The 26,920-nt window shown below is 37.8% G+C and overlaps 1 protein-coding gene across 1 annotated transcript; it reads left to right on the forward strand.

The window, feature by feature from the left end:
- The first annotated feature begins 17,240 nt into the window (after positions 1 to 17,240).
- LOC143550950 (protein ENHANCED DOWNY MILDEW 2-like) lies at positions 17,241 to 22,654 on the forward strand. The gene is made up of 8 exons (XM_077041497.1): positions 17,241 to 17,303; positions 17,402 to 17,561; positions 19,132 to 19,234; positions 19,332 to 19,430; positions 20,367 to 20,614; positions 20,753 to 20,820; positions 21,670 to 21,748; positions 22,549 to 22,654. The coding sequence occupies exons 2-8, from the start codon at positions 17,407 to 17,409 to the stop codon at positions 22,616 to 22,618; spliced, it is 822 nt and encodes a 273-aa protein (XP_076897612.1). The 5' UTR covers positions 17,241 to 17,303; positions 17,402 to 17,406; the 3' UTR covers positions 22,619 to 22,654.
- The last annotated feature ends 4,266 nt before the right edge of the window (positions 22,655 to 26,920 follow it).

Below are 26,920 nucleotides of genomic sequence, written 5' to 3' on the forward strand. Positions count from 1 at the left end.
CCAATTCCATCCTGGAGCTTCAAACAACGTAGTTCTCAACGTTCCCGCTATGCGGGGATGTTATTTCCTTTTCCGCAAGCATTGCCCAGAAGATCCTTCTTGGTTTCAATTCCCAGCGGAGCGCTAGGTATGTGAAGGGTTTTGCCTTAACACTGTACCTGCGCTCGTCTTACGGTTACTTTACTTCCAAGGTATTCCTGGCGTCAATTCCCTGCGGGTGCTAGGTATGTGAAGGGTTTTGCCTTTACACTGTACCCGCACCTGTCTTATAGTTACTTGGTTGCCGAGGTACTTGGCTTCAATTCCCTGCGGGTGTTAGGTATGTGAAGGGTTTTGCCTTAACACTGTACCCGCATCCGTCTTATGGTTACTTGTTCGCCAAGGTTTTCTTGGCTTCAATTCCCTGCGGGTGCTAGGTATGTGAAGGGTTTTGCCTTTACACTGTACCCGCATCCGTCTTATGGTTGTTCGCCAAGGTTTTCTTGGCTTCAATTCCCTGCGGGTGCTAGGTATGTGAAGGGTTTTGCCTTAACACTGTACCCGCATCCGTCTTATGGTTACTTGTTCGCCAAGGTTTGGGGGTATTTTCCCGCTTCTTTTTAAATTTTGAATTTTGAAATTCGAAAGGTTGGTGGAAAGATAGGAACAGTCCAAACCTCTGAAACGTCGTGCGACGGTTTCTTCTGACTGTGTCAGGACGTGCAGGAAGTTATGGTGACGTGACATTATATGGTCATTCCAGACGCTTTTTCAAGCGCGTGGGCGCGATTTTTCGGGCGCGTGGCCGCGAAATTACTGGCACACGTTCTGTCAACAGCTGTTGCCAGTCTGCTTTTTGCCACGTGTCATAGTTTCATTGCACCTTCGATTTCTTCTCTCCTTCGCATTGAATTCACCGCATTAATTGCGATTAGTATATAAAGGGGGAGAGGGTTATTTGCAATTCACACTTTTCACTTTCATATCTTCTTCTCAAGTAATTTCCGGCGAATTTTTCTGTTCAGTAAAGCATTACCCTGAAATCTCTTTTCATCTTTCTTCCACCATGCCTTCTCATGATGCTGATGACCAGAAGACTGCTGGCGAATGCCAGTGCTCTCTTCCTGTCGATCTGTACCAGTATATCGTCAGGAAGTTCATGCTCGAGTCTCTCGAGCCTGAGTTTCCTGAACCCCACCATACTGTGTACGATGCCCCTAGTGGCAAGATCGGGGTTTATGCTGCATTCTTTGTCTACGGAAACCTTAGGTTTCCGTTGACAAAGTTTGTGTACCGTGTCTTGGAGAGGCACGGTGTGCACCTGACCGAGGTGCACCCCATGGCCATTGCCAAGGTCCGGCACTTTGAGTGGGTGTGCCGGATACTGGGCCTTGAGCCCCTCGTTGACCGTCTGATGACCTTCTACACTTGGAGGTGCATCCAGGGGTGGTACACTCTTACAACCCGTATCAAGGGTTTAAAGATTTGTACCACCGAGCGGAGTCTTCGCTCATGGAGAAGAGAGTTCTTCTTCATATCCGCTCGTGCCATCCCCATCGCCATGAAGTTCAAGAATGGCCAGGCGCTTCCGAACCTTCCCGCCCTCAACTACGAGGAGGCGGAATGGTTCTCGAAGATATCTCGGGTCCAGTCCCCGGTTTTCCGTTTTCCGGAGTCGGCGATGGTGATGCTGGGGATGAGCCGGGTGTGGAAGGCGGCGAATGCGGATAAGGTTCCGATCGTCCTTGAATATGGTTCGAACTCTATCCCTTATGGTACGTCTTGTTTCATTTTGCTGACTTCGATTTTTTCTAACTTTCTTGTTGATTTCAGAGGGGAACGATCTTCAGTCGCTCCTGAACCCGCGGGAGGAAGATGGTCCCGCGCGGATGGGTACTCGTGCTCTGGACGAGAACGAGTTGCCCATCTTAGAGCAGACCGCGGGTCGGTTCGTGGAGGTTTACCCGCCAGGCCAAGAGATCCTGAGCCACCGACGGCCAGGTAAGCCTATCTTCTACCCTGAACCTCTCAATGCTGTGCCTGCTGCTGGAGTTGACATTTCTTCTTCTGAGGAATCCGCAGAAGGTCCTCCACTGGTGCGGAAGAAGAAGGCTGCCGTCGGGAAAGGCAAAGAGAAGGTGGCCTCTACGGCCGACCCGGTAGTCCTATCTGACTCGGAGTCAGATAGTGCAGAGGTGGCGGGGAAGCCCGGTGGTGAGGAGACCACCGCTCCGGAGGCTGTAGCTGTTACCTCCGGGGAGGCAGCGACGACGACGGTTACCGGTGTCAAGAGGCCGGCTCCATCGGGTTCGCCCCCGCTCGTCCGTACGTTCAAGCTCAAGAAACCCCGTAAGTGCCCCCATAATTCTTGTCTAGATTTGTTGTTTCAAATAAATTTTTCTAACACTTTTGCTTGTGCAGGTGTGGATGTTGACGCATTCCAGGGTGGAGTTGGAGCAAGTATTCCCCCGCCAATGAGGGAAGGCTCGGTCAGCCTTCCCGAGGCGTCGACCCAGGCGTCTATGCCTGCTTCCGCTGGTTCCAGCCTTCCTGAGGCTGTTCCAGCTGAGAAGTTGTCTCCGCCGGCCGTGAGTGCAATTTTTACAGCATCTTTCACGGAGCCGGCGGTTACTGTTGCTGAGGAGGTGGCGCCAACAATGGCTACCACAGCGGCTGCCACTATACCTGCGCCACCGGCACCGATGGCCGGACCATCAGGTACGCGCCGGGCTTCCCGCCGATCTATGCCACCTTCCCGTCTACCTGACCTGTTGGATGGATTTCCTTTAGGTTCAGGTGATGGGTTTGGCGGCTATCGGCCTGTTATTGACCCTACAGGTACGTAGGGTTCTTTTTCCTTTGTATATTTTTATCATCTTTTCCTAACTGCCTTTGTTTCTTTTGCAGTGTCGGATTCCAATGAAGTGTATGTTCCAAGATGGAACATACGCCGAGGAACAACCCTTCGTACCCCTGTGGAGTGCGTGGACTGGGCTCGCCACGCTGCTCCTCATGGTGCGTTGGGGGAAGCCATGGCTAGCTACCAAGAGGGTAGGCTAACCAATGAGCTTCGGGTTCTCCAGGCCCGGACGCAGCCCCGCGTCGAGCTGCTTTGTCGTGAAAACGACAAGTTAAAAGCAGCTCGCGCCAAAGATGTATCTGAAGCGCGGGCTCTTCGGGAGGAGAACCGGCAGTTGGCCGCTGCCGCAGCCGAGAAGGAGAAGGCATTCAAGGCCCTCGAGGTTGAAGTCCAGGCGCGACTCGAGGCCCGCTCCAAGGCTGCCCAAGCTGTGAATGAACAGCTTCGGCTGGCCAAGGAGACTGCGCGAAACTCAACTGAGAGGGCTGCCAAGGCTGAAGCTGTTGCTGAGCCGCTTCGCGAAGAGAATGAGCAGCTTAAATGCAAATTAAAGGCTCTTCAGCATGCTCATGACGCCTTGGCAATGGAAGATGCCAAGAAGCTGCAGGAGATCCTTGACCAGAGGGGGGTGCTCGACCGCACTGAAAGGAAACTCAAAAGCGTCGAAGAGGCTGCCGCCAAGGAAGTTCAACTTGCCAACCTTGATAAGAGCGGAGCCGAACGTGCTTATAAAGAAAGTCAAGCTACCCTCCAATGGCTGCTTCGAGAAGCGTTGCCTCAGGTATCTTTATATTTTTCTTTACGCTTTCCGCTCGTAATTAGAAAATGTTCTAACTTTGTATTCTTTTGTAGGTTGTGCGTCGGGTCCTTTCAGAGACCTCTTATGACGATGCGATGAGCACAGCCCTCAACGCTTCTCATGAGGATGGGGAGAAGACTGGCTTCCTGCTTGGTCTAGGGTTTGCTGAGAGAGGCTTTCCGCCCTCCAACTTCCCTTTATTCAATGTTAATACTGAAGCTGCTTATGACCAAGCTGTGAACCAGTACGCTGCCTTCCCGCATCCAGTGGTGGAGAAGGTGAACGAAGCTGCTGCTGCTGATGATGGGCTAAACATCCTTAAGGCTTTCCTTGGGCAGCCGCGCTCTGACGGTGCTGGTCCAAGCGGAGGTGGCCCTGAAGCCTGATCCTGAAGGTCCCTTCCCACTGCTAAGATAGACTTCGCTTTGTATAGATTTCTTTTAGGCGGGTAGTTACCCGGCCACTGTTGTAATATATCATTGAAATATACGATTGTTATTCCTTTCATTGGATTCTTTGCTTTATAAACTTATGATTTGCATACTTAGTTTAAAATAGCAATTTTCCAAGTGTTTAGAATAAGAACCTTTGAACGTGGTTGATAGTGGGTTAAAGTTTCGCTTCCTCCTTCGTGATTGTGCGGGCAGAACCGTCACTTGCACTTGGTAGGATGGCTAAACTTTAACTTTTATCTAACCTGCGTGCTGGTTTTTCTTACTTTTTGAGGATAAGTTAACCTTTGAACGTGGTTGATAATAGGTGTGAAGTTTTGCTTCCTCTTTCGTGATTGTGCGGGTAGAACCGTCACTTGCACTTAGGATGGCAAAACTTTACCCATACCTGACCTGCGTGTAGGTTTTCTTACCTTTTTAAGAATTTTGTTTTGAACCGTTCGACGCGCGGTTGTCAATAGGTTAGTGTTCATTTTCCTTTCATGATTCATGCGGATAGACCGGCACTTTCATTTAATGGGATGAACTCCTTCAACTGACCTGCGTGAAGGTTTGCCACGTTATTGGGTTCGTGCGGGTAAGACCGCCTTCCCACGCAACGACTTCACGTAATGTGAATGTCGTCACCAGTGTTGGATAGTTTTAACCGTTCGACGCGCGGTTGTTGACAGGTTATTATTCAGTTTCCTTAATGATTCATGCGGATAGACCGGCACTTTCATTTTTGGGTGCTGAACTTTTTCCCCTTCAACTGACCTGCGTGAAGGTTTGTCACGTTATTGGGTTCGTGCGGGTAGGACCGCCTTCCCATTCACTGACTTCACGTAATTATGCGGTGAAAACCGGCATATTAGTGTCCAGAAAAGTATAAATGTAAAATCATCAGCTTCGATATTCTTAAAGAGAATCATTTCCATTAGAAGTGGCTCTTGGCCTTCTCTTTACAAATTGGAATTGATTACATGCAAACTGTGTAATTGAACTCCCTTCCATGTTGGGACAGGAGTGCCATCGAGCCGACACGCACCTGTTTCGGGATCTCGTTCTTTACGCAGCATGTAGTCTCTATTGAAGCTGATTTTTTATTCGTGTTTACTCCAGCCGTGGTTCCACACGCACCTGCCTGCTTAGCTTTTATTTCGCCACGAGGTGCGCGAGCGTCCCATCTCTGACGAATGTTTCGACCATGTCTTTTACGTCTATGCATTCTTCAGTGTTGTGGCCTTTTGTTCTGTGATAGTCACAGTACTTGCTCCGATCAGCATCGTGACAATGTCGGATTACTGGAGGCTTTGGCCATGGGAGTTCTTCAGTAGCAAATATGTCAGTGACGCTTTTGGTAAGTGGCGTCCATCTGGAGTTCCGGTGCGGCTTTACATTATCCCTTTCACCCAATCGGTGCTGTAAGCCGGATGAGGTGTCAAAGTTTACCCTTGACTGCCAAATGCCTTGCTTCCGTTTTTTGTTCAATCGGGCGGTGAGGACGTTGTCCTCTCTCGTCCTCTGGGTGTAAAGGTTTGTGCTCTGCGGAAGGTCTCTACCCAGTTGCTTCTCCGTTTCCGCATAGCGTTTGGCTGCTGTCATGATGCCATCCCATGTGGATGGCATTCCATCTTTACCCGTTAGGGTGCGGATAAGCTCTGGGTCCTGCGCGCCCTGGATGAAGGCTGCGCGAACAAGATCCTCGCTGATATTGCCCAAACTTAACTTCTTTGAGTTGAAGCGAGTGATGAAGTTTGGCAGAGATTCATCTTCTTCCCGTGTGCATTTGAGGATTGTCCATTGCTCCTCGGTATACTTTCGCTGCTGGCTGAAGTGTTGGCTAAACTTCTGCTGGAAGTCTGCCCAGTCGTAAATGTGGTTAACCGGTAAACGATCAAACCAAACCCTAGCAGCCCCCACCAGCGTCATTTGAAACATGTAACACCACGTGGGTTCCGTCCAATTGCTAACGGTTGCCCCCGCTATGAACCTGTTCAAATGATCGTCTGGATCAGATAGGCCGTCATATGTGCCTATGTTAGGCATTTGTTTAGCACTCTTCGGGGCAATTGCTTCAGCAATGTCCCTTGCAAATTTGGACGTTCCTGCATTTGTAACGTTTGGTCTGAACGTTTTAGAGAAGTCTCGTGGACTTCCATCTATGCTTTTTGGTTTGAAGGCTTGTCCAAAATGCCTTTTCGGTTGGGTTTCCGTTTCTTTACGCTTCCCTTTTGCCTTATGACGAGGGTTCGCGTCGGAGTCGGATTCCTCCGAGTCATTGTCCAAGTATTCTTCGAATTCGTCGGCCTGTTGGACGGAACGCAAGCGTTCGTCCAACTCAGCTTGGAATTCCTTTTGTCGTGCCTCCGCCCATGCCTTAACTTCATCGAGAGTTTGGCGGGGGAGTCTTGTTCGTTTTTTAAACTGGGTATCGGTGAATCCCAGTGGGCGATTATTTACTGCACTTGCCCCAGCTTGGGTAACTGGGGTAGTGTTCGTAAAATTTACTTCACTTGCCCCGGCTTGGGTAACCGGGGTAGTGTTTGTAAAAACTGTGTTGCCGGTATTCCCTCTAGTAGCTGGGGTTGTGGTTACCGGAATTTCTTTAACCATCTTTCTAGAAGTTTGAAAAAACTGGAGAAAAATGAAGTTCTAGCTTTATGCACGGATGGCGCCAATGAAGAAACACTAACCGGACCCCGGGCAGATTACTGGTAACCTGGGGGTTAGATAGATGTTTCCCACGAGGGGTTAGACCCTTGGAAGATGGTTCTTCTGATAACCTGCAAAACAGACACCGTGAGCTCGTCACTGAGAAGGGGGGGTTCCTCCTTGTGACCACCCTCCGGCGTGAGAATCAGACTAGATTGCTCTTTAGATATAAAAGTATATTAAGAGATTGCTAGAGCAGATATCAGGTATATATGATGATAATATGATAAGATGAGATGGTCATACCATTTGGGGTATTTATAGCCGAAGGTAGGTTTCCAAGGGGTTTAGCCGGCCCAACACGCTACCAACTGTAACCTATGCACGTGCCCTGCCTGTGAGTGGTGGATAGGTAGCGGCTGACACAGAGCAGGCGTGTCGTGCACTCTTCCTCTTCTGCCAACAACAGGCTAGGCACGTGGTATGGCAGGAGTTGGTGGGTAGGCGGCGGCTATTGGTCACAGTGCTGTGGCGTGCTGTCTGCCATGCTGCTGTCAGCGAGCTGTCGCATTCTTGGTCAGATCTTTTGTCTGTACCTCGTCAGGTATCACACAAAAGATCCTCCATCATACGGACTGGCTCATTTAGGCGGGAGTTTTCCCCCTCCCGCCTTTGCTCATTCCTTCAGGTGACACTGGGGAGAGTTAAGTGCCTAGTGCGTGTAGCCATGCTGCGCGGGTGGCCTTCCCTCATGGCTTGTATCCGAGGCTGCGGGAACAGGCGGAGTCCTTCACCATGGGAGGCATTTCCTGCGGGACCAGCTTGCATACTGCGCGTAAGGACGTCACTTCTCTGAGCATGGTTGGTCCTGCGGATCCAGTTGGTCTCTGCGCAGACGTCCCTGTTTAAGGTGAGTCTTGCGGGTCCAACTGGGCTCTGCTGGGACCTACCTCTTCATAAAGTTTATAATTAAATTATGCTTTTGTTGTTAAAAAAAAACATATATGTTGATGTTAATACTTGAAGCATGTTTTGTATTGTCGTTCGTTTTATTATACTAACAGGAAGTATGCAACAAAACACTTAGAAGAATATGATACCAAATAGTTAACTTGAATCGGTTAATATGTAATACACTGCTTGTATAAAATATGAATGTGCGAATTCGACCCATGATGATTTATGTACGTGACAAATTGTATGGAAACATGTTTAGAAAAGGATCACTAGTCACCCTTCGAGTCATTGCTATTATTAAAATTCTATCTGGTATATCTATACTATCTTATAATACATATAGAAAGAGCAGTAAAGTATACTCGAAATCTGATCTTACTCTTGGTTTTTTCTTTGTGTTCAACATTCTGTTGAAATTAGCATAAAAACCCTGTGAATTTCTACAGTTTTGGAGATTCAAGCTATTTGCTTTCATAACCACAAACCAATCAAAAAATTCTTTTCTCATGTAATAAACGCGGGCTTATTTGCCCCAACTCCCATAAAAGTCTGGTCATAACCCATTGCACTCCAAAATCATGATATTGTAGCAGTTTCCGATACGGGTTCCGGAAAGATATTTGGTTATTTGATTCCTGGATTCATGCAATTTAAACAAGTTTGCAAGAATCCCAAAATGGGTGATGTTTTGGTGTTGTCACCCACTAGAGAATTGACCAAACAGATACAAGATGAAGTAATCAAAATTGTAAAATCATTAAAATAAATTGCACGGTGTGTTGCTCATTGTTTTATTAGTTACGTGAATTATATGCAAACATGTTATCATATTTGTTTCTCTAATTGGTGGATAAATGTATCTTATTGTTTTTTTTAACATCAGTGTTTATACGGAGGAGAACCAAAGGGTCATGGACATTCTGCTGTTTTGGACATTCAAGGGATAACTATGCTTATTTCATTTGTACGAATTAGTAATCAGTAAGTTTAATCCACAGTAAGTAGATATGGAAGTGTACATATACATATATTATTTTAAGTGGGATTCATATGGCTAAATATGTTTTTGTATAAAAATCTTAATAATTAATCTGATGAGCAGGCTATAAGGAACATAAGTGAAATCATTTTTAGATATTCAGAGCGCATTTGTCAAGTTAATGGAGCCAAATCTGGCCTCCCATTCGCTGGTAAGATTTTTTTTAGCATAAACTCTCGTAATTCGGTCCTATAAGTCTGTAATGGGTAAAAATGGTTAACTTTTATACAGGTATTGAGTGTCGTTTTTGGATTACAAACCTTCACTAATGGTTGCTTGTTTGATCACACGGTTCAAGTTTTTCTTTTTCATATGCAGATGTGATGCAACAATTAAGGCTCTTACACCGAATGGATATTTGGTTGTAGAATAAAGGAAGAGGCATTATTTATTTGGCTTTGCTTGCTTTGGTGGTGGTTGATCTTTATTGTATGATGAACAAGTTGAAGCTGAGGAGTATGATTAATATAAGAAAAGGAAAGTATCTATTTTCACAAGCTTGTCATAACTCACTAGATGAATTCAAGTTGGACTAAATTGAAAATCTTTATAAAATGCTCATTTTCTTCCAAAACGACTCTCTTCAAACTTTTCGTATGCCGGTTCATTCTTTCAATTTTCAATAATACTCAAACTTAGTCAAATTGGGTTTGGCAAAATAAAAAAAGGTCAACCTGACCAAAATAGTTCTATTATGAAGATTTTCAATAATACCTGAACTTAGACAAATCAATATTGACAATGAAAAAGTCAACTTGACCGAAATAGTTCCATTAACAGAATTGCCGAACCTAATTAAAGTTCTTTTTCGTATAATGTTTCTAAAATGACGGTAATACTTTTTTTGTCAAAATACTTCAACCTTAAATCTTACGATTAATTTTTTTTGTCCCAATGCAATTAACATATAGCCATCATGATTCATGATACAACTCATGAACTTTCATCATCACAAATCACAATGGCATTATTAAACTATATCTACTTATTTGATTTTGTAATTAACAGAAAGAAATTACATAATTATATTGGAATTTAGAATTATTAGATATTTTTATAAAATTAGTTTATGTTTACTTTTGGAATATAATATTTTAATTTACATACGCTTTTTTTAATAAAATCTAGCGTGCCCCAGTTTACTTCATTTTTACAATATTAGGGGTGCTAAACGGGTCGGGTTGGTGGGTCCAACCTATCATGAACCCGAACACGACTTGAATCCTAATTCATGTTTGACATATGAACCCGAATACGCAATAATATTCGTACACATACACATGCACAACCTGTTTAACCCGAACTTTTTTGTATTTAAAAATTAATGTTGTAAATAAAATAGTTTACCGGAATTCATTTTTACAAGCACTTTGTTTATTTGCTTAAGTTTAGCATTAAATATGATGATTTGATAGTGGTTGTGTTCTAATACTATCAACTCAATTATTTGACTGTACGTTTCTTGCTCTTTCAATCTGACTACAATGATTTGACTGGTCATAGTTTTTGATTTAATATTTTATTGCTCTGATCATTTATCATTTCAGGAAGACAGGAACTGAACATTTCATAATATTGACTCAAAACATGAGCAGCAAACCGAGGTATGTTCACTGCCTAAGATGCCTGAATGTTCTCTCGGATCATGATAGCTTGGTCATAATATCAATATATTTAATTTTATATAGGAGTTTGCACCATGGAGCAACAAAGTAGAAGGGTGTTTTAAAATATCAAGTTTAAGTTCAAGAACTTCTGAAATTTTACAGGGTGTTTAGAAGTTGTAGACCGCCAAATAGGATAGGAGCGTCATGCTTTCATGTTCGTTTCAAGGCCAAATCATGTCGTACGATTCAGAAAAGGTGACCAAATAGCACCAGATATTATTTATTGTGTGGTGGCTGCCAAATTAGTTCTGCAAGCGGGACAAGTTCGAGTCATTGGTCTCGGGGTTGAATTGAGGTGCACTAGCTGACTATTTGTACCTGGCCAGCGGGATAAAAACCACAGTATGTAGTTAACATGGTGAAATCAATGTTGAATGATTGGTGGACATAATTTACTTTGGTTGGTTTAATTCAACTTGTGTAATTATGTTATCGATTCTAATTGTGTCATGAACTAGAAAACTAACAATATATCTACCTCCACTTGGCACACAAACTCATGTGTGCTGCAATGTGTGACCAAAGAACCTTTTTTTTGATAGTTTACTTTTTTTAATCCTTGTTTTCTATGAGATTTGAATCCAAGACCTTCCCATCCAAAACCTCAAGTGTTTAAAGGCTTGTATTTGTCGATGGATCACCACCCCATTGGTATGGCCAAAGAACCTTGTTTAGATTAGAAATTAATGAAAACTATTTTATAAACATTCAAAATATAGAAACTTATTTGCAGCTTCATGTGTGTGGCATATATGTCTCTGTTCAAAATTTGTTCGAAATTGACGGGAGTTTCAAATTTTTTTATTATATTGCTTTTGTTTTGGTATGTTTTAATAGTTTCACATGGTGTATACTTAGTATTTCAAATGACATATAATGTTACAAAGTAATTCAAGTTGGACGGAAGCTATTTCAATTTCCATTACCCTAGACAACATGGGTTGCTTTTACGTAAGCCGTTCACATTATTTTATAGCCGTTTTTAGTATCTTTATAAATTAATCTCTTAAAGAGAGTTGCGATGGGTTGATTTCAAATTCATGTGGTTGACACGCAGATTTTTATTTATAAATTGTTATGTTTATGACTTATACTTTCTAATTCCTCTATTTGGATTTTTTACATTTAATTTACTATCTTTCATGTGTTTGTTATATATTAATTGACACAGATAGACCATATCCATGCTATAAAAAACCTACCACAAGAAGTACTACACCGCATATCACGAGATGATTGATAAACTAACAGAAAATGAGTACAATGTTATATAATTGTTGGCGCCGCCGCATCGCACGAGTTTCCTGCTAGTATATTGTTCTATAATACTTGCACTTATAATCACGGTAAATGGTGACCATTGAGGGAAATTCTCACTGCGGAGAGGTTATCGACAATTTTTTTTTAATAATCTATTACTCATAGTGCTCAAAGATTATTTTATTAAAATACTACATTGGATCGAATATACGAGGCTTTACTAGATTGTTCATGGCTTAGAAGCTGGGTATGACTAATGCTGACTATTTTTTGTCTCTATCCATGTCATCGACTTATTATATATATATATATATTAAAAACTAACATTATGTCAGTTTATTATAATTACTATTCATCAAATAATTCAATCTGAACCACAAGTTTGTTTGGTACACTATTTTCTTTCCAACTTTTTATAATTCAATCTGGACCACAAGTTATTTGATACACCGTTCTCTCCACAACTACAACTGTTAATAATATTCACTCTCATTTCATTCTCACACCATGACCATTTATCCTTCTTTGTTCATTTGCTTACAAATCTGAGCCTCGATATTAAAAAAAAAAAAAACACTTTGATGGCACTAAGTTTCTACTCAAGTTAAGTTTAATGTTCAATATATTATAGCCATTAATATTTTTAAGCCAAAACAAAATCATAATTTAAACTAATATTATATTATAGTTATAGTTATAAGTAAACCATGAAAAAATGAAAAACATTTATTCTATTGGAGTTTCACTTTGAAAAAGATCTGAGATAGTTTATTGTACTTTGGGTATGCACATTTTTATTACATATGGTATATCGTATATGTTTGACTGACTTTACATTTTTTTGGTTGGTTTCATTGCTATGTAACGTATCGTTTACCGACAGCTTTGCGGTCACCCTTTGATCGATATGTTTGCTAACGCCTATTGGTAGCGATGATGATCACGTGTCTGAGCCTACGATGATGATCGTCTACCGATGCCAGTTTCCAGTGAGACCATTGGTAGCGAGGAAATCGTGGTGGCTGTTTTTGATATATATATTTTGTTAAAAATTTTAGCCCGTATTTAGTATAGATAACTTTGAGTCGGTTTAGTTGATAAGGGCTATGATGATGATGATGATAATGTATATGAGCATATGATAATAATCTTTTATCACTCTAGTTAATTGAACACCCCAGCAATGCAGGGTCGAAATACTTGTTGTAATTATATAGCAATGCTTTGTTTACTTGCTTATTTCGAGTATATGTTAGTTTTGTAGAAAATCTACTTTGTTTGTATTATTGAAATAAAGGAGATATGTATGGTTTATTTTAAAGTATTAGAACCTTTTTGCCCTTTATCAAGATTTTGTTTATAGTTTTCCATTGGGGTATCACTATATGAAGCAAGTTACCTTGATACCAAACCAAATTAAAATTAATGAAATCGACCTGGATACTCAGAGCATATCTTGAGGATTCACACTCTTTACAAGCTGGAAAGAAAAGTCCTTAGATCATAACAAATTATATAAGCTATTTTTTAACGACGATTAACGTAATATCAATAAACATAGCAAAATTACGTAATAGCTAACCAATAAGGTTTGAAGTTTTGATATTTTATATAGATGGCCTAATAAGTTTTTCAATATGTAAATAATACATATATGAAACCCGCATTAAACCATTTCAAAAATAATAAAAAAAATATTCATTTTTTAAGTTTACTAATTAACCAATTGGTGTTTAAAATTTTTAATTATGTCAAAATCATTTAGTACAAAACGCATAAACAGACGTCAAATCACATAAAAGAATGTCAAAACACATAAAGGAGTTCAAAACGCATAAACGGATATCAAAACGCATAAACGGAGGTCGAAACGCATAAACGGACGTCAAAACGCATAAACAGACGTCAAAACGCGTAAACGAATGTCAAAATGCATAAACGGAGGTTAAAACGCATACAAGAGTTTAAAATGCATAAACGGACGTCAAAACGCATAAACGGAAATGAAAATGCATAAACTGAGGTCCAATCTCATAAAGGAGGTCAAAAGGCATAATTGGACATCAAATCACATAAACGGACGTCAAAACCCATAAAGGAGTTCCAAAAGCATAAACGGAGGTAAAAAGGCATAAAAGAGGTCAAATCGCATAAACAAAGGTCAAAACCCATAAAGGAGGTCAAAACACATAAACAGATGTCAAAAAACATAAAAGAGGTCAAAACGCATACACGGAGATCAAGAAGTTTATATATATATTTCCCATTTTGACCTTTGTTATAAGTAATTAGAATTTGTAGCAGCCAATCAGGTCCAAAAGATTCACAATACACAGTTGATCATTCATTTCAAAGTTCATATTATTTGGATAAATGATGCGAATATTGTAATTATATAGATGCTCACAAGGAGATATGTGAGCATCCATGTCAAGGAGACTTTACTAGGTTGTTCATGGCTTGGAAGTTGGGTACGACTAATGTTGACTATTTTTTTTTTTGTCTCCATATGTGTCATTGGCTTATTGTAATTATATAGCAATGCTTTGTTTACTTGCTTATCTCGAGTATTATGTTAGTTTTGTATACATTCTACTTTCTTTGTGTTATTGAAATAAAGGAGATACATGTGGTTTATTCTAAAGTATTAAAACCTTTTTACCCTTTATCAAGCTTTTGTTTATAGCTGTCCATTGGGGTATCACTATATGAAACAAGTTACCTTGATACCAAACCATATTAAAACCAATGAAATCGACTTGGATACTCATAGCATGTCTTGAGGATTCAAGTGCTCTTTACAAGCTAGAAAAAAAAGTCCTTAGGCCATAACAAATTATATAAGCTATTATTTTTAACGACGATTAACGTTATATCAATAAACATAACAAAATTATGTAATAGCTAACCGATAAGGTTTGAAGTTTTAATGTTTTATATAGATGGCCTAATAAGTTTTTTGATATATAAAATTGAAATTATATAAAGAACTTTAGTGCTCCAGGAAAAAAAGGCACATGCAGGGAGCCTGGCCTACCCTTGCATGGGGTTGACCCTGCGAATACTTATCATGTATTTGGCTTGGTTTACGTTTATAAATGATTATTATTATTATTATTATTATTATTATTATTATTATTATTTATCAACGGAGCGTGTAAATAGTTTTTAGTCAATGTCTGGTTAATGAGCCCTCAACTGGTATTGGAATGTAATTGAAAATTGGGATAGAGGCTGCTATGTCTCAAGTCCGAATCTGATTCCAATCGGGTTTACCTTAATGAGCACTTGGGAAGCAAGTTTTTCACGTAACAGCCGATGGGAATGTCTGATTTAACTAATCACTGATTCAATAATTGACCAACCAAACACTATTTTTCATCATCCTTCATAGTCACTCATACATTTCACCTTTACGTTGTGTTCCCGAGTTCATTTATTAAAAGAAAGAGAAAGAAAAGAAACTTTTCTTTTCTTCTTTTTTATTTTGTCATAATATTTCTCTTCAATTATCTTTAATACTAAATCTTTTCAATTTAAAAGTATACAAATATTTTTATTTTACTCTTCATTTTCGCTGTCTCCCTCTCATAATCACCCATATTGTTTTTTCGTTCCTTAAACAAAAAAAAAAGTTTTATAGTCCTTCATTATACTTCTCTTTCCTCTTTTGAAAATATACAAAATTTGTTATTTTACTCTTCATTTTCTCTCTCCATCTCAGAAGCACCCATTTTGTTTTTTCGTTCCTTAAATAAAAACACAACAAAGTTTTCCGTCCTTCATTTTACTTCCTTTTCCTCCTTTTGAAAATATACAAAATTTGTTATTTTACTCTTCATTTTCTCTCTCCCCTCAAAAGCACCAATTTTGTTTTTTCTTTCCTTAAATAAAAACACAACAAAGTTTTTCTGATTCATTTTCCTTCCCTTTCCTCTATTTGAAAATATACAAAGTTTGTTATTTTACTCTTCATTTTCTCTCTCCCTCTCAGAAGCACCCATTTTGTTTTTTCGTTCCTTAAATAAAAACATAACAAAGTTTTTCCGTCATTCATTTAACTTCCTTTTTCTCTTTTTGAAAATATACAAAGTTTGTTATTTTACTATTCATTTTCTCTTCATTTCCGTTCCATAAATAAAAACACAACAAAGTTTTTCCGTCCTTCATTTTCCTTCCGTTTCCTCTTTTTAAAAATATACAAAGTTTGTTACTTTGACGCGTCCCTTTCGTTTTTCAGTTCCATAATAAACACACAACAAAGTTTTTCCGTCCCTCATTTTACTTCCCTTTTCTCTTATAAATAAATGAAACTAGTAAACACGTCTATCTATCTATCTATTATAATAAAAGCCTACCATTGTTGTCACTTGTGAATACCATATCACTCCTCATATTTCTTTCAACCAATTTTCATATATAGTCCTTATATTTTAAGTCATTTCAACATATGACATTAAAATTATATGTTTATTCTAACTAAATCCATTACTACATATAATAAGTATTCTCCATATGGATTGACAAGAGACGATTAATGAACTTTGAAGTGTTAATTAACGTGTTTATTATGGTTTATATTCAAAATAATAAACAATAAACATTCGATTCATAATATGTGGAATGAGAACAATCGACTTGGACAAAATTCTGATAACGTCAGCGGCTAAGGCTTAGCCTTTAATACCTAAAAATACATATGATTTTAACACTAAAAATTTTCGGGTTGACCCTAAACCTATAATTCGGACCCAAGAATCAACCTGAATTACTTCGGTTCAGGTTCGGGTTAGTATTTTCTTAGGTTCGAGTTTCTCGGGTCAGGTTAGCTTGGGTTCGGGTACGGGTTTTCTTGGGTTGGGTTTCATGTTACGGGTAAAAGTGGCAGCCATATATACTTTCAACGATTATAAATAAGAATCACTACATTCATTTCATGCAACTTTAAATCTTTTAATATTCTTTTAACTCGGAATAATCACTATTATTTGAATATGACTTTAATGCGAGTATATATTTTTCATTTTCCTAGCAATTAAATTCATATGAAATAAACAAATCATTTTGTTATATTTATATTTTCGGTTTTAATGTTTCTTGATTATAAAATATTTAATCGTAAAATATAAAGTCAATTAAAATTTTTCCATACACTAAATATTAATGACAACAAATTTATCATAATCAATCAATTTCAAATTGTAAAGATTCAAAGGATAATTATATCATCAAAGTTCAGTTTTATGGTTTTTGGAATAATCATATTTTTTTGGATAAACATGAAGAGATGTTCTCAAATAACATCATATTAATTGATTAAAATCTACGATATTTTATGTGTATGAATATCTTTTATCAGTATCATGGATATATATTATCATTGATCTAGAGTTGGTATATCACAAATGTAGTTTAAAAAGAAGTTTTTACCTATTTGTAACATATTTTTGTGTAATCTTAGTTACGTAATTTTAATTTAATTCTAATTGTATTATCAAATTGCTGATTGTATTTCACTTAATACGCAAAGTTTAAAATTTTCAAGTTATTATTAGTTTCCTACCTAGCCAACACTTTGTTACCAACAGCCAGTACATGAAACCCTAGACCAATTTGTTCAGCAATCACTCCACTCAACTAGTCTTCAAAACTCAAGGTACATGTACTTGTTTACTGATAATCATTTGATTAGTGTGCTGGATATAGTTAAACTTGCTTCCAATAGTTTTGATTTTGTAATGATGTAAATGATAGAGCAGATGGCTGATGACATTAACGGTGAAGTAGTAGATGATAACATCAACATCACCAACAACAGTGATAATGATATTGATTTAGACGGTGAAGATGAAGATGATGATGTTTATGTGGATACAGTTTGTGCTATATGTGATAATGGTGGCGAGCTTATATGGTACAAACTACTACTTATTTACCTCATGTCTTCGTTTCGTCGAAAATGTTAAATTGCTTAGGTGAATTATGTTTTATGAAAATATCTCTAGGAATTATTAGCCTCAACTAGGCGTGTAAACGAACCAAACGAACATGAACACTTAGACTATCCACTATGGTGACCATTTATCACAACCGGTTGCAAGGTGGCACAAAATGACAAAACAACATTTAATTAAATAATTGGAAATTCTTTTTTGTCCACAACCGGTTGCAACCTAGGTTGTTCCAGCAACCCAAGTTTGCAACCAAACTTTTATATCTAACTTGGTTTTTCCAGGAAAATTACAACTTTTAACCTTTTATTTAAAAAATGTAACAACATGGTTTTATTTATAAAAAAATATTGAACATTTTGATATAAATTTGATAAAAAATGAAATATTGGTTTAGGTTGGGTTGTGATAGTGAGTGAAATATTGGATTGGGTTGGGTTGGGTTGGGTTGGGTTGTATAGGTGGAAGAGAGAGAAATTAGTCTTAATTGGACAAGTTTTTGTGTTCATGTTCGCTCGTTTAAAAATGTACATGCTCGTGTTTATGTTTGTTCATTTAAAATCTAGACGAATAGTTCGCGAACACAAATGAACATAATTGAACAAAGATAAATGAACAGACAAACGGACAAATATAAAACTCATCAAAAAATGAACATAGATGAACGTTCACGAGCGTAAACGAACATCCCGCTGAATGGTTCACAAACACTTTGTTTACAGGCCTAACCTCTACCGGAATAACCGATCGGTTTTTGGTTAATCGGTTCGGTTTATTTGGTTATTTTTTTCGGTTAATTTTTGGTTAATAACCAAAATCAAACTTGGGTCAAAATTTTTACATAGGAATACATGTAAAGGATGCATAAATACATGAAATGGAGATATAAATATATGAAATGGAGGTATAGATACATGAAATAGTGGTATAAAACATGAAATGGAGGTTTAAAAGCTAGAAATACATGAACATATGAATAGTTTGACTCGATTAATTTTGGTACAAAAAAAATAAAAAATCGGTAACTGCTTTTTGGTTAATTCGGTTAATATTGGTTCGATTTCGTCGGGTTTCGGTTCAGTTCGTTTATTGCTCACCCCTAGCCTGTAACGTGCGCTCTATTGTTTTAGACACTTCGCTTTGTTAAATTGATTTGTTTCCTCCATTTTGTTTGATACACTTCAGCTCATTGCATTTATACTATACACATTTGGTTTGGGTTTTCTTGGGACTCGTGTTTGAAAATAGACGTGGCAATCGAGTTGAAAGTAACTTGAAGAATTTTAGATGATTACAAATTCTCAGGCCGCTTTATTGAAAAGTAGATACATATATACATTTGTAGTATAGCATTATGATCATATTTAATACATTAATACATTTTAATATTTTATTTATCAAATGTATCGAAAAAGAAATGAAATTGCTGAAGAATCCGAGCTGAATAAAAATAACCCGTTGTGACCTGAACTTGTTTAGTTTTGTTATTTTCAGTTGATGGCTTTCTTTCTAATCATTTTGTCATCTTTTCAGCTGTGAAGGCGGATGTTTCAGGGCATTTCATCAAAGCCCGAATTCTGAGGCGGCACGAGAATCCAATTGCGAATCTCTTCGTTTAACTTCTAGGGAATTGGAGGTGCGTTTGGATGATATAAACTTATAAATATTGTTTTGTTTTTTTTTTGCATGGCCTATCTTTAGCATGACTCGTTTCCTATTTGTATACTTTGCAGGGTTTATACATATATCATTGTGAGAATTGCCGGTATAGTCTACACCAGTGCGGTGTGTGCGGTGAACTAGGGCGTTCTGATATATTATTTTATACAGAGGTATGTAATACCTGAGACAATATTTTTCTGATGATACAACAAATAATTTATTTAATCTTTAGCATGAGAGTACTTTTCGTCTTGATTTGTTATTGCTAGAAATGTTTCATGGAAATTTATTATGTTACTTACCTGGCTTGGTTTCTTTTTGGGGTCATCAGTATGAGTTTTTTTCTTTCCCTTCTTTTTGGTCCTAAAAATGTCACTTTTATGTAGGGCTGTAAATGAATCGGACAAGTCCTTGTTCGTGTTCGTTCGTTAAGCTTCTATCGAACAAACGAATGGTTTACAAACACCGATGACTAAACGGAACGAATATTCGTGTTTGTTCATTAACGAAATGCATTTGTTGGTGAACTGTTCATGAACACAAATGAAGATAAACAATGTTTTATTTGACTTTGCTAACCGATAATGGTCTGTGTCAATGGTTCGGTCCGGCTACCAAGTTTGTGTTGTTTTTTTTAATAGTCATAAGTTAATTTACATATAAAATAATCACATAATGTTTAATAATTTGTTTTATTTTATATTTAATATTTTTTTTATGGATTTAAATGATAAGATTAGAAAAGTCACTAAAAATATATAAACAAGCATTTTTAATGAGCAAACATTAGTGAACATAAAGGGACGTTAACGAACACCTTTATCTAACGTTCATGAACACAATTGAATGGACATGGCCTTTGTTTGTGTTCATTCATTTCATGTTCGTTCATCTATTAAAAGAATGAACATAAACAAACTTCCCGCCGAACAGTTCGCCGAACGTTCGGTTTGTTTACAGTCTTACTTTTATGATTCTCATAAAATCATATATTACTATATTAAAATGTTATTTACAAACCCAACACCACCTAAATTTATTGACATTAGAGATGAATTTTTGTAATTTTACATTAAACAAACTTCTTAATTGGTATTGTTTTGCAGGTTTTTCGTTGTAGTTTTGCAACTTGCGGTCACTTCTATCACCCAAAATGTGTAGCAAAGCTACTTCAGAACAATGATATAACCGCGCAACGGACTCTTAAACATCAGATTGCTGCAGGGGAACCTTTCATATGTCCAGCTCACAGATGTGCTGTCTGTAACCAGATAGAAAACGAAAGGGTGGTAGATTTTCAATTTGCTATTTGCAGGCGATGTCCAAAAGCATACCACAGAAGATGTTTACCTAGGTAATATATATATATATATATATATATATATATATATATTTTGTTTTATTCATATGATCTCTTCATCCAAAGTTACTATCGTCTATTACTTGTAATTAGTTTTGATATACTTTTTTTGTTCTTTTGGAAATTCCGCAGGGGTATTAAGTTTGCGCATGACATTGGTGAAGATGACGATGACGACGATGCCAGATCGTGTATAACAGGTCAGAAACTAGGGGTGTGCACAAAACTGAAAAAACCGAATCGAATCCGAAAAAACCAAACCGAATTAGAAACTGGCGGTTCGGTTTTGAACTTTAGCAAAAACTGAAATATTGGTTTTGGTTTGGTTTTGTATTTTGTTAAGAACCGAAAAAACCGAACAGGACCGAAACAAAAAAAATCATCAAAATAACCATAACATCTTAACCGTAACCATTAAAAGAAAATCTACCGATAGCTATTTGTTTAGTTTTAACATATGGTTAATAACAAATATATTTGGTTTCCACATATGATTACTAAATAATAATACTGGTACTTTTAGTTTTGATTTTAAATCTATCTTTTATAAGCTTTTAATAATATTTATTTGAGATTCAAACATTTAATATTCTATTAATCATTTGTTTAAATAAAAAAACAAAGATCATGCCCAATTTCAATATCTTGGTCAAGTTTATTTTGGCCCAAAACGTTTTGCCTCAATTAGCAAAACTGAAAAAACTGCATCCAAAACCGAACCAAATCCAAAAACCAAAACCGAGTAAACCGAAACCGAACGGTTTTAAAAAGTCATAAAACCGAAAGTTGGGTTTTTGGTTCGGTTTTAGTCAAAAACCGCACCGAACCGCACCACGCACACCCCTATCAGAAACGATAGCACAATTATCAAACATGAATACAACTCATTTAACTCATTTGTATTTCATGTCTATAACACTTGATGTATGTTTCGTGTACCAAGGAGAAAAAATGAAGTCTAGCCTCCTAATTTTAGACTCTTCTAAAAAAAAGTTATAAAATTACATAGTGTACGTTCTATTAAGCAGGTTTACTCGTGTCTTAAACAGGCACCTCTGTTGCTAGCATTCCCATTGTCAGGGCTTGGGATGGACTTTTGCCTAAATCGCGTGCATTGATATATTGCCTGTAAGTTTGTAATCTTCTAAGCAGAGGTGGTCGTTTTATCCTGTTTCGGTAAAATTTGAAAAAATAGATAAAAAGGAAATGGGTGAAAATTGTGTCGAAAGTTGCCTAAGGTGTCGTATTTTGCTAAAAAATATATATAAAACCTCCTAATTCAAAAAGTTAGATTGTTATTCTAGTTTTTTTTATATTATTTTTTATATGGTAAATTATATCAGACGCCAATTACTAATTATTATTAGTAGGGGTGCAAACGAGCGGACCTGCTCGCGAGCTATTTGAGCTCGGATTGATTAAAAGCTCGAACTAGCCCGACCTAAGCTCGTTTAGTTATCGAGCCTGAGCTCGAGCCTTGTATGGAAAGCTCGTTTAGGCTCGTCGAGCTATAACGAGCAATGTGTATTTTAAGTTTTACCTTTCTTTCACTTTTATGTATAAATTTCACATTGCACGACCGAGCTCGAGTTGAGCTTTGGTTCGTTTAAGCTACACAATCTCGAGCTAAGCTTAGGCTCGTTTAAGGTTTTTCTTAAAATATATTATATAAATTAATTAAAATCATATACACTTTAAATAATAACCACTAAACAGGCCGAGCTTGAGCATGAAAAAACCATTTACGAGCCGAGCTCGAGCGTTAAAAAAAGAACACGAACCGAGCTTGAACTCCAGTAAGTCAAAACGAGTTGATTTCGAGCCCAGTCGAGCTCGAGCTCAGCTCGGCTCGTTTACACCCTTAAATTTATTAGCCCGACTTGCATGGATCGCTATTTTTAACTAACATTTATTCTGGGATTTGTAAGAGAACATGAGATTGACCCGGACCTAGGCACTGCTGCAAGAACCATAATATGTAGGAATATTCTCGTTTGACCGGTGGCGATTCAGTATTAGTAGATGTAATGTTGTTATTGTAACTTGTAAGAAGTTAAAATTATCTTTCTATGGTATGTATGTTATGCTTAATGTTATCTTTATTATGTTTTATGTTTATGTATGTTATGCTTCTTGTTCATGAAAAATTCGAGTTTCTTTTTTAAACAGCAGTATTAAACTAATGTAATCTTACCAAACAACTCTCTTGCTTTGTCGAAAATTTCGTCATTATTGTCTTGACACCTGCTATTCGTTCGGATTGTATTTCTTTACCGTTCTATAATGTAGTAGTTCCGACTTCCGAGATGCCAATCTCAAACCCGGTCCCTAGCTTGGATGAACTCCTTTGCTTGATGTGCGTCATCCATTTCGAAAAGCATAGACAAACCTCCATCAGCCAACATTGTCCTTGCATTGCATTGCATAACGACTGAATATTTTTTTACCGCTCCTTGGACAAACCGTCCTATGCAATGGCTGGCATAACCATCATTTCACAATCAAGAGTTATCGAGAGTCTGGTATTTTCATGACCCTTACCATAATCACCTGCTGCCTTATACGAAACGGGTTATGGGTATTATGCACTCCATCGGACGGTGATTCTTATCATACTTGGCTAGAGAGAGAACCACTTTGGCTTAAAAAAAACTTTAACCGTGTTCAGGTGTGCAAGTAATACAACAACGTGTCGTACTTTAACCGTCTTCTTTGCCATGTAGGCATTTGATACCTTGCCAAATTGGTCAGATTCAATCAGGGCCGGCTCCGAAAAAGCAAAAAATATTTTGGGCCGAAAACGAAATATTTTTGGGCCTTAAGTAAAAAGGGTATTTTGTTGGGGTTAAACAATTTAAGTTTTATATGGGTTTACTTGGTTATATTTCGGGCTATGTAAAAAACTTTTGTATAAAAATAAGATCAAACATGTATTAAATGAGACTATAACTCATAACCTTTTGGTTGGGAGTAATACCACTTTGTCAGTAAACCAAGCTAATAATTATGTAATTGAGTTTAAACATTAAATATGCATATTGTATTTAATATAAATACATATATATATATAAAAAATTAAAATTTCAGGCCTAGCGGGGTGTCGGGCTTGTGGCCGTCGACCACCATGCCACCCCTAAGGGCCGGCCTTGGATTCAATGTGCATTAAATGAAAGTCATATTACTTTCACATTAAAAGTTGGACTATTTTACCTGAAAGTCAAACCATATAACGGTTGAAAGATTCTGTCGATTTTATCCATCTTTTTCTTAAGAACAGGCTCGGACATCCAAGATGACCCTGACAAATGGATCACCTTTTGGCTCAACCCGAAACAAATTATTCCAGACGAGACTCCAACCCACGACTTCCCATAAGAAAAGTCATGGGGCTGCCGCTGGACCAACTCGCTTTGATCGATTTTGCCCATAATGAAAATAATAATTCTATTCTAGTAAGATGCTTTAGATCATATCAAGTAATTGTTCATTGACCCATAGTTTGACTGTTTGAACCATACATGTACTTATGGAGTAAAAGATTCAGAAGATAAAGTTCGAACAATAATATGATAATATCAAGTAACTGTTTCAACTTTGAACCAATATGGTTAAGGTTGTCATCCTTAAATAATTTTCAATCGGTCGGTCTGGTTTTTAATCGGGTATCTTGATCTTTACCGAAACCGATACCAAGACAAAAAGAGAAAAAAACTAGAAACCGATGCCCAACCAAAAGTGCATGGTCTAGATCCGATCTCAATCTTTTCTAGACAGGTAAATTCGATCAGACTTAGATTTCGCTCACCATAAGCATATATGGTTAGTCTATTTTGTAACATATTAGTTACATACCTTAAGTGTTATTAAATAGTTATATATCTTATACGTTACAAATATATGCTATAAGTTACTTAGCCAGTAAGCTAATACCTTATGTGTCACAAATATATGCTATAACTAAAAGTAGCTCGTTCTCAAATATGAACGTGTAACCTAATACCTTATGTGTTACATGGACTAGATCCGATCTCAATCTTTTTGAACAGGTAAATTGATCTGACTCATATTTCACTCGCCCTAAGCCTACATGGTTAGTCTATTTTGTAACATATTAGTTACACACCTTAAGTGTTATTAAATAGTTATATACCTTATACGTTACAAATATATGCTATAAGTTACTTAGCCTGTAAGCTAATGATAAATGAAAGTAGCTCGTTCTCGAGAATGTGAGGACTTATTTCGTAAGGTTATTTTGGGACGTAGTTGCTTCTCATATACAAGGACTTACTCTCAAATGGTTGTTCTGGGTATTTAGTAACCGGTTATGAGTACTCTATACTAAATTGGAAATATGACATGTTTTGTCAGTATTAAACTGAAGGTTGGTTTTATTAACATCTTTTACCAAAGATCCTTAATAACTTGATGTCGAGAGTGGAGAGTGTAGAGATTTATATGAATTTGTTAGTAATATGTTTGGTTTCGTGTGTTTTAACGTGATAGGCACACTATTTCGTGTGTGTATACATGGAACACCTTTTACTATGAGAATACGCAGTATAAAATAAAACATTCATTCTTTCAATTTTAAATAATTTAAAATTAAGTAATACGGTATAGATATATTGCTTATTGCTTCTCACACACCGAAAAAATCGACCCGAAACCGAACCGAAACAAAAACTAAACGGTTCAGTTTTGGTTTTGCAAGTAATAAAAACCGAAAAAACCTAGCCAAACCGAATTCCTATTTTTTTATTTTTAGTTTTATTTTTTTATTCAAAGTAATTTATAAGATTTAAATAAATAGGTAACTCAAATATTTTTGGTCAAATGCATAACAGTTTATTAGTGAACAATTAACAAAATTATGATATCTAAATTTATTAATTTCGGACTAAAATTTTTAAGCTAAAATGGCAAAACCCGAACCGAAACTAAAACGAAAACCAAAAAATCGAACCGAACGGTTTCAAAATCCAAAAATTGAAGTTTTGGTTTTCCGTTTGGTTTTAACCAAAGTCTGCACCAAACCACACCCTAGGAGCCACCCTAGGCCATAATACAAACTTCTCATTTGATTTCAGTCTAGGAGCATGTTTGAGATTGAGTTTGAAAAATGTTTATCGGCTTATTAGTATTTTCAAAAACCAATAAGTTAGAATGTGTGTTGGCAATCACAAAAGTCTTTTTTATTTTAACCTTTTGAAATGGTTAAAAAACAGTTTTTCAAAAGCCCCAAATCCTGGCTTTTCAAATGACTTTTTGAAAAAATCAATAAGTATTTTCCAAATTCAATCCCAAACATGGCCTAAAATATGTTAACGACTTAACAAGATGGATAAATCTGCAACAAAAATATAACTATAAAGACTAAAATAAGAAATTTTATTTTCGTAAACTAAATAGTAATAAATTTGAAAAAAAACCTGAAGAAACACTAATCGACCCCGGCAGATTACGGATAATCTGGGGGTTAAATAGATGTTTCTCACAAGGGTTAGGTCCGGCAAGATGGTTGTTCTTCTGATGACCTGCAAAACAGACACCGTGAGCTCGTCACTGAGAAGGGGGGGGGTACCTCCTTGTGACCACCCTCCGGCGTGAGAATCAGACTAGATTGCTCTTGAATATAAGTGTATATTAAGAGAAATAGCTAGAGCAGATATCAGATAATATATGAAGATATAAGATGATCATACCGTTCCAAGGTGTTGGAGTATTTATAGCCGAAGGTAGGTTTCCAAGCAGGTACAGCCGGCTGTATAATATTCCTGTTCTACCAACTGTGGGCTACGCACGTGCCATGCTAGTGGTTGGTGGGTAGGCAGCGGCTGATAGTGACATGGCCGGCTGTGCACTGTTCCTTTTCCACCAACTGCAGGCTACGCACGTGCCACGATGAGGGTTGGTGAGTAGGCAGCGGCTGATAGTGACTTTAAGTACTAGAGCGTGCTACTCGTCGTACTGTTGTCAGTGAGCTGTCGCTGCTTTGGTCAGATCTTTTGTCCATACCTTGGCAGGTACAGTACAAAAGATCCTCTAGTAGCGTACGGACTGGCTCATTTGGGCGGGAGTATTCCCGGCTTTGGGCTGGAGTATTCCCGGCTTGCTCATTCCTTCTTCAGGTGACTACTGAATTATTTGAGAGTTAGTGCCTTGTGCGTGTAGCCTTGCTGTTAGTGCGGGTAGCCTTCCCTGATGGCTAGTATCCGCAGCTGCGGGAACAGGCGGAGTACGTTACCATTGTGAGGCTTTTCCTGCGGGAACAGCTTGCGTACTGCGCGTAAGGATGTC

Source organism: Bidens hawaiensis, unplaced genomic scaffold (assembly GCF_021521415.1).
Source record: "Bidens hawaiensis isolate Kalapana, Puna unplaced genomic scaffold, B.hawaiensis_p1.1 tig00016203_1, whole genome shotgun sequence".
In the NCBI taxonomy this organism is placed as follows: Eukaryota; Viridiplantae; Streptophyta; class Magnoliopsida; order Asterales; family Asteraceae; genus Bidens; species Bidens hawaiensis.

What these genes read in the sequence shown, in the direction of transcription:
- LOC143550950 (XM_077041497.1), top strand. Translation starts at nt 17,407, where the DNA reads ATGGCTGATGACATTAACGGTGAAGTAGTAGATGATAACATCAACATC. An exon ending in AATGGTGGCGAGCTTATATG is followed by an intron (nt 17,562 to 19,131) that starts GTACAAACTACT and finishes TCATCTTTTCAG; the next exon opens with CTGTGAAGGCGGATGTTTCA. An exon ending in CGTGCATTGATATATTGCCT is followed by an intron (nt 21,749 to 22,548) that starts GTAAGTTTGTAA and finishes GGGATTTGTAAG; the next exon opens with AGAACATGAGATTGACCCGG.